General features: G+C 35.2%; 1 protein-coding gene across 19 annotated transcripts in view; it reads right to left on the bottom strand.

Moving 5' to 3' along the window:
- Nucleotides 1-8,825, bottom strand: part of LOC109856093 (tropomyosin) — a 34,950-nt gene that overhangs the window by 2,283 nt on the left and 23,842 nt on the right. For 3 of the 19 annotated variants that reach the window (XM_020431001.1, XM_020430994.1, XM_020431007.1), the window contains 5 exons: nt 8,022-8,092; nt 7,621-7,696; nt 6,902-6,964; nt 6,181-6,250; nt 4,056-5,532 (listed from right to left, as the gene is read on the bottom strand). In XM_020431001.1, coding sequence (XP_020286590.1) covers nt 5,450-5,532; nt 6,181-6,250; nt 6,902-6,964; nt 7,621-7,696; nt 8,022-8,092 — 363 coding nt within the window. In that variant the 3' untranslated portion in view covers nt 4,056-5,449. Of the gene's footprint in view, nt 1-393; nt 970-1,001; nt 1,772-4,055; nt 5,533-6,180; nt 6,251-6,901; nt 6,965-7,215; nt 7,279-7,620; nt 7,697-8,021; nt 8,093-8,825 lie in introns of those variants that run through there. The other 16 variants (XM_020431000.1, XM_020430991.1, XM_020431005.1 and 13 more) reach the window with 9 other exon arrangements.

The following is an 8,825-nucleotide window of genomic DNA, read 5'->3' as shown; positions in this document are numbered from 1 at the left end:
GTACGACAGTTAGTCAGGTATACATTTTAGTCGTTTCTTTTCTTTTTTTTTTAAGTGGAAAGAGAAAGAGACACACAAACAACACACATTCTTACACATTGCACGACAGATTATATTACAATATTTTGAGATTAGCTGACATTTGTAAACATAAAGAGTGGATTACATAAAGCGAGAGAAGGAAAGAGAAATATTACGATAATAAATACAGATGTTTGTTTTTATAGTTTCGTAATACCTCAGAAGCCAGATTAGAGGAAGATCGTGGGATTTAGTTCCGTGTACCAACAGACTTAACGGAAAAAGATTTTCGGGGATACACGCTGCTTAGTTTTTTTTTTTTTTCGAAAGGACTGGACACGTTAGAGATGGGATACAAAAAAAAAATCAGAGTTTTCTTTAATTTTATCTGATATTTTATTTCTTCATTTCACTGGAGTATTTGAAACAAAATTGACGTTATACAATATTGACAATTTTAGAGTTGTTTAACGGAGAATAAATATACTTTTTAACAAATTCTATGATGTTTTATTAATGACACGCGCAGAAACGGACTTTTCTTTTTGCACTACTTACCACGCGCTTTTAAGTGCCGAAGCAGCAACAAGTTAAAACTATTATATGTACTAGAAATTAAATATTTGTAATTTTAATTTCTGTGAGAAGCAGTGTCTTGATTTAAATAAATAAGTAATCGCGTGATTAAAATAAAAAGAGCGCATGTATAGAACTCGGAACGTATTTTAAAGTACATTGATTTTAGTTTACGATAACAAAAGTATATGGATCGTAATTTTGATTTCTGACCGATGTCGTGAATCGATCGCGATCGAACCGCATGGATGATGACACGGCAAAATAATATTCGACAGCTCGATTAACCGATTTAACCAACCAATTCGGTGAAAGTGAGGTCCAGGTCGTCGCAGATGTATTTGTACTTCTCCTTTTCGTGGACCAGTTCGTCTGCAAGAAGACGTAGACTTATTAGAAAATATTTGACCATCGTATCTTTTTTATCATTATAGCTTTACATTGTGTTTGTATGAGAGAACAGGTGTATTTATGTATTGACAATTTGCATAAATGTCGAGATAAAAAATAAACTTGAAGGACGAGAATAAAATAAACATATATGAGTGAATTCTTTATAGCTAGTCTACAATGAAGATAGTAAGGCTGTAGGAGTAGAGAGTAAACTATTTTTCGGCGAAGAAACAACGGGAATAACGAAATGAGCGGTTCCCATTTCGCACTGCCTACTGCCTTGCTGTTAACCAACGAAAGACGTGTGTTAAAAAACGCGAAATAATTACTTGTATAAACAAAAATGAAATAACACTTCAAGAACCTTACTCTACTCTTACAGCCTTATTACCTTCATTGTAGACGGCCCTTTAGATAATCTTTAAGCAATTCAATTTTGTAATTTTTTATTAAGATGAGAAAATGTTTAAGATAAAGAAGATATGAAAGTAATATATAATAGAGTGTGAAATATAGAAAAGAGATTTCTTTGGAAGGCATTCGGTTAAAAAGCTGTGATTATTAGCAGCGAGCAGGTTAAAAAGCATAGATGGGTAACTTACGGAGTACGTGTTAAGTGCAAGCTATATCTATCTTTCTAAGAAAAGGTTTTGTTTTTTTTGTTGAAGCGTTAAGAGAATAGTTAGTAGCTGCGCGCGTTAGACGCCATAGAGTTCGAAGAACGCCAAATCCAGGCCGTCCCCGACCTCCTTGAATTTTTCCTTTTCGGTCACCATCTCATCTGCAAGCATTCGCAACGTTATAGGTAGGCTGCTACAGAGTTGTAAAATTGTCTACTGATGAAAAGTGTAAAAAGTGCTCAGAATAGTATATAAAAAAAAATATATATATATGTGTGTGTTTAATTGTTGTTAAAATCGTGTGAACTCTGCTAAGCAGGCATGTGGATTGGCCAAGCAGGACAGCGGTAAAGATAATAAAGATAATAAAGTTGAGACTTAATTCAGACATAAATCAATGGTATGGAATGCGCGAATGTTAATAGACTTAAATGTGACTCATCAATTGTTCCAATTACCGTAAATAATATTTGCCAAATCCTTCTTGTAATATTATTAACATACTCAAAGATGTAGAATATTATCAGAATCAGTCAAAGATGTATAATACAAATAACTGAAAAGTTTTTATGTACATATCTGTAAAAGTAATTTTCTTATGGCAGAGATAGAAAACAATCGTGCAGTTCAATTTCATCATATATATATACTATATGTGAGATTTGTCACATGCATTGTTTGTTTAGGTAGCAAAATCGAATTAAGCGGATTTACTCACCGTAAATATGGTATACGTACCACGGCTCTTCGCTTGTCATGCAACTTGTTACAGGACTGTTTAACAACAACAACAACAACAACAAGGCGACCACAGTGTTATCGCGCAAGACATTAGTTGTCGTTATGGTTTGTTAACGATAGAAGATTAGCGCGCAGGTAAGAACAAAAATAAAGAAGTATGTAACAACAGCGCGAAAAACAAACTACACACTTTTTTCAAAATTAAAATATATATTATAAACAGTTTTATATATATATATATAATAATAGCAATATATACTCAGTATTATTACAATATTAGTATTACATTATGTTGTCGTACCACTCATTTCATTAAGTAAATTACTCAACTAAAATTCTCTTATAAACTGCGTTTCCAGAATTTTAGTATTATTTAAAGAGAAAAAAAACAGAGAGGGGCTAACAAAAATCAACGATGGGACATGTAGTCTCGTGGTTGTGCTTTTCGCGATTTACTCTCTCGATTTTTTAAATAACGTTTCCTTCGTGACGGCGTTAACTCGGAGAACAAACAAGTCGCGCGTTTGTCTCTGGGTGGCCTTTCGATAACTCGGATGTCATTGTACTTGGTTAGTTCATCGTCATCTTCGTATTGAGAATAGATAAATAGAATTATTAATATTTACAAAAGAGATACATGATAATGTCAACGTAATTATTTTTCTTACTAATACCGCATAATCATAATAGCAAAATGTAGACATGAGTTTAAAACAAACATCACTGCGACAAGAAATCGTAAAATTAGTAAAACTCAAGCGTCGTCAGAAATCAATTCTAAATGTGTATTCGATTCATATTATAAGTCTATTAATAGTTCAATGACCATGCAAAAAGAAAAAAACAATTATGTATATAATACGTGCATTTATATATTGACACGAGGAAGAGGACGATGTACATTCTCCTACATCAAAAGGCCATCCAAGAATATGCTGCAGGAAAAGTGCTACAAGAATAGCTATGAAGGATTACGACATCGAGGGCATTATATATACGTTCTTTATTTTAAAAAAATAAAGAAAAAATATAGGAAAAATTTCTGCGTGGAATCGGCGATGTTTTTGCTGACGAGCGTTAAGTAATATTATATTAACGATAACTTTATTAATTAATAGTAATGATGATGATGATAATAATAATGATAATTCTAATAATAATATAATAATATAATAATAATAATAATAATAATAATAATATTAATAGAGACAAACTATGCACCGCGAAATGGAAGTATTGAATAGCTAAAGAGATCGGTTATTTCCAATCTCTCTCATTTCCTGTTACATTCGAAACGAAGCACGTTCCCTGCATCGAGGTTTGATTGGCCGTGGTTAGCATTTATATAGTAAATATATACACAGGCACAAACGATCGGTAAATATCGAATGGCTCAGCTAGCACGGAAAACTGCGCTGCAGCACGTCGTAAAAAAAAAAAAAAACGTCAGTTGCTCTTCCCCAGTTTGTGTCTTGAAATATTACACGTTGAATTTTTCGTAGGCTCCAAGTAAAATCACGCTGCGCACACACACACATTGGCTAGGCCAGATAAATTATTTTGTTCTACAAAAAGAAAAACAATCTTGATTGTCCCTAATCTTACATTGCATCGATTGATTCGGTTTCATTGATTTGCACAATATTGCACAACGAAGACAAAGACATATTACATATTACGCAAAAGTATATTACTTTAAAAAAAAAAAAAAAAAAAAAAAAAAAAAAAAAAAAAAAAGAAAAAAAAATATTGCTGGCAGTGGAATGCTCTTAAATGCACAATTATCGATCGTTGTCTTTGCTTTCATCGGCGGCAATGAGAAGATATGACAAAGGAAAGGAACTGACACGTGTTTTCTCTCGCGCGAGCTGAGCCGCGTGGAATGCGGAATGTAAACTGACAAAAAAAAAGTAATGAGCACACTGTTTTCCCTTGTATCGAATAGGAGCGCGGGAGCCGAAAATATCGTAGTTTCGTACCGAGAGAAGCCCACATTCGACGAAATAAAATTAAATACTAAAATACATTTCTCGTAGAAGTCACTTCTAAAGAGGATTTGTTTTACCTAACAATTGTTCTTTGATAGAAAAAAATCTGATTTTACCGTTGGATAAATCGCGAGCGCAGTTTTACCATTAATATAACAAACAAACAATATTATGTATAATATATAATAGATCAAATAATAGAAACATCGTCTTTGGCGTAAAAAAATAGACACGCTCGAGAAAAATGGTTTCACATTTCTCATCGAATTTTTTTTCTCTCGGCACGATTTTGTCTCGATGTGTCTCCCTGTTTCTCCTATTCCACTACTCTTCACGGCCAGTTTCGCAATAGATTTAAATCGCGGCAAGCTCGAAGATGCCTCAAACCTGTCGCAGCAATGCCTCAATATTTCTCTCGAATTAAAATTTAAAGGCAGACTAAGCTACGATCTAATGCTATAAAATCAGATTTAGATTACAAATAACTTCATATTCGTTTACCGGAACCACATCCTGCCGCGTCTGTCCTTGTCGCGTATTATTTGTTCTTTGTTATCATTCTCTCTTGCTCTCTGTCATACCGAATCACCTCTTTCTCTCTCTCTCTCTCTTTCTCTCTCTCGCTCGCGCTCTCTCTCTCTCTTCTTTTGTACCTTTCTTACTCTTCCTTGCATACATGCACATTTTCTCCCTTTGTCTCTCATCCTACATCAGTCTCTATCTTGCGTCATGCGCATACAAATAGACACGTGACGCACACAAACACACACATGTCATCATTATACAGACACACACGCACACAAGCACGCATAATACGTACACGCACTGCGGATGGACGTAATGGAGGGTATAAGGCTAGCCTAAAGACTGCAGTTTTATCCGTTAATATTAAAGTGTGCACCACACACGAAGCGCTCGCGCCGTAACGGCGTTGTTTGTTTCTCATTCACTTCTCGTTGCCGCCGTTCTGCTATTCGCTTGCATTCGTTTCTCTCTTTCGTTTTCATTCTGTTTTTTTTTTTTTTTGTTTGTTTAAATTCTCTCGGATGTTCTCGTTCGCTAAACGTTTTCTCGCGATATGCGTTTTTGTCCACCGCGAAAAAACACGATCTACATGTTCTGGATATCATGCAGGGTGGCCTCCATCTCCTCCTGTAGCAATTTGTTTTTCTCTCTCTCGGCCGTGAGGTCGTCTGTAAACATCACTGGTTAAAGGGAAGTAACACACGGCAAGCCACACGCGAGCGTAACAACACTACGTTTCGGCGGTTAGATGGGTCAATGCGCAAATAAAACACCGGCACACACCACATACACACACGGCGCAAAATCGGGGTGAAGGTAGAACTGCTTTACGATTGTCAAAAATCGCCATGTTCCCTGACGTGTGTCACGTACGTGTGTTAATTGTAGAAACTAATTGATATGAAGTCCAGAAAATACTTGATTAAATTTTTTAGATAGAAAAAAATATAACGGTTCATATTAATTAGTTTCTTCAATATTTTTATTTATTTAACATTCGGATACCTCGAATTATTTTTTTATTTTCAAACCTTCTCAAGTGTGAACGCTTTAGATTCGTGAAAAACCACCTAGTTGCTTAGAAATCTTTGTAATCATACTGAACATACTAAATTCTCTCCTGAATTCTTTTCTCTTTCTCTTTCCATTTGTTGAAAAAAAAAAAAAAATTGTACCTTATCTAATCTCTACGTTTGAGAAAAAGTCTATATTACCAAATTTCAACGCACCAATTAAAAAAAATCTAATTGAATTTAGTAACATTGAATAAAAAACCAAATTAATAATATGTGATTTCTTTTTTTTGCGATACGCACCTTCGAGCCTGTCTACTTCCTTCTGGAGTTTCTGCACGGATCTTTCTGCGAACTCAGCACGTGCCTCAGCCTGCGCAAACGTAACGCTTTATCAGTCAGGAAATTGCAAGTTTAACGTGATTGCTCATCGATTTCAAAAAAACTTTGACATGTAAGTAATTCGTAAAACATGAGTCAAGAAATGCAATCCTTTGGCTAGATTTATGACCGTTTTGTTTTTTTTGAAATCGTTGATATTGGAGCATATTAATTGAGAGTCAATCAAATATGAATATTTTTTTCACGCCATGCGAGTAAAAAAACAAACCGCACGTTACACATGAATGCAGCTGCACTATGAGTTCAATATTAAGGTTTTGAAAGGAGTTTAGTTGCCACACGCTATCTTGCATGATTAACGTAATTATTAAGAACAACGATTTACTTTTTCAAACAATACAACTATTTAAAACACTTACGGTATTATTTACACATTTGTGTTTCGTATCTTGTCACGTGATCTACGAGATATAGATTCAGCTGGATATTTATAAAAAATCTCAAAAACTCCATGTGATGCTTTCCGTAAATAATCTTTTTTTTTCTGCTCTTTCAATAATAATTTATAACAATTTACAAGCGAGATTGAAAATACTGTAATTATATTTAATGCAAAATTCTTGATATTCGGAAGATGTCGTAAGAAAAGTGAGTTCTCAGTCTCATTTTTGTCTTTGCTTACCTCTTTCAATTGACTATCCAGTATCTTCACTTGACCCTCGAACGTCTCCTCTCTCTGCGTCGCCTAGTTTTAATAAAGCAACAACAAAAGACAAAACGAGCTCTCGTTAGTCCGCAGCAACAACTTCAAACGCTATTCAGTTATTTTTAGAAATTAAGATCAGCAGTAGAAAAAAAAAAAAAAAAAACAACAACAACAGGGGCACGCGGGTTAATAGATTTTAGTGGTAAAATCTCTAAAAAGAGAAAAACGCGAGAATCGATCACACACGTTAGACAACGCAAAACCAAACATTCTCGCACGAATGTGTGTACCTCTTTTAGACGGGTAGTAAGAGTCTTAATTTGGTTCTTGTATTCCTCCTCGCGCTGGTTGGCCTATGCACGTAAATATTAATCACGTGAATATTAATTTTTTCTCCGGTGTGACGATAATTGATTTTTCTCCAGAACGTTTGGCTCGAAAGTAATAGCGACACAATTATTGACACTTTCGTCGATTTAATTTGTCGATCAATGTACGCGTTATTATATAGGCGAATCTAACTTACTTTCTATTCATATTACTTTCCGGCATTCAATGAGCTTATTATTAGTGCTCAAGAAGAATAATTTTAATATAAAATAAGAATTAAGGGAGGCGATATAATAAATTCACGGAATAATGTTCCGCTCCGACTGTGTGTAACAAGTACGTCATGCGAAAAATAAATCATTTACCTTCTCCTCGGAGACTTCGAGAGACTTCAAGTTGTTGCCGACGACACGCAACTCTTCTTCAAGCTCGACGATCTTGCTGCAAAGTTAAATATACACGGTTTAACATTGTGTGAATATTTAAATCTATTTGATATTGTTTTGTGCATAAAAAATAGAAGATGTTGAGACTATAGACAAACGTTTCCAGTTGTAAAAAACTTTAAATTTCTATATATGTGTAGTCGAAAAAGTCTTTTATTTTATAATACTAAAAATTACTGTTTATTCAAAATAATTTTACGATGAAACGTTCGTCGATGATACGAACTTTTTATGACAGATAAGCGAAGGATAGTTGCGTCGTGTTGTACATAAAAAGAGGAGAAACACACCGTGAACACATGCAGGTGATTTGTACTTACGATTCGGCTATCTCGGCCCTCTCCTCGGCGCGTTCGAGATCCTGCTCCATCATGACTAGTTTTCTGGCGACCTGTGATCAACAGCCACACGTGTCATGCGCAAAAGCAAGAGAGAGTGATGGGAATAGGCAATATATAAAATAGTAACAAAAACAATTAAGGTGTTAGCATGCAGAGACGCATGAAATTCCCGGTGGTACGTATCTCCTTGTCTCTCCTCTCTTTCTGCCTATTGAGAAGTTAGCGAGTGCATTGTAACACATCAACGAAAAGTACAAAATCACGTCTGCGTCCATGAGTATTTTCACGATCAAATTCTTTTTTGCGGGGATTAAGTACTTCGTGACGTACATGAGTTCTTTTTAATTAAACTATTACTCAAAAAATATAAACTTGCCGCACCAACTAACGTTTGTTTCATAATTTTGTGTCTCTTGAACGCAGAGAAGTTGTTGTTTTTGTGGAAAAGCCATTATTACAAGATTCCTTAACAACTACATATTTTTTTTGTTTTAACATATATATTTCGTAATCTTGGCTTTTCGCGACGAAGGAAATATTAATTCGCACACTCCACAGTGGCTTTTTAATGACAATGCAATCAGGAGTAGAAGAATCATTATCGTGCAGAACGAGCACGGGTGTGGTTAAGAGGAAGGGGATCGCACTCGGTCCTCATCGACGACATGGATGCGAACTAACGGTGCTGTCAAAAAGTTACAGGAGCGAATCGCGAAGCGCGACGATGCGCAATATGAGCAAAAAGTGAGGGAAGATTGCGGGGAGAGGATGAGGGAAACGAAA

This window comes from Pseudomyrmex gracilis, unplaced genomic scaffold, assembly GCF_002006095.1.
Source record: "Pseudomyrmex gracilis isolate BER0280 unplaced genomic scaffold, ASM200609v1 scaffold_107, whole genome shotgun sequence".
NCBI classification, from domain to species: domain Eukaryota; kingdom Metazoa; phylum Arthropoda; class Insecta; order Hymenoptera; family Formicidae; genus Pseudomyrmex; species Pseudomyrmex gracilis.
Note: the sequence above shows the minus strand (reverse complement) of the source record. Positions and strands in the feature narration are given on the sequence as shown.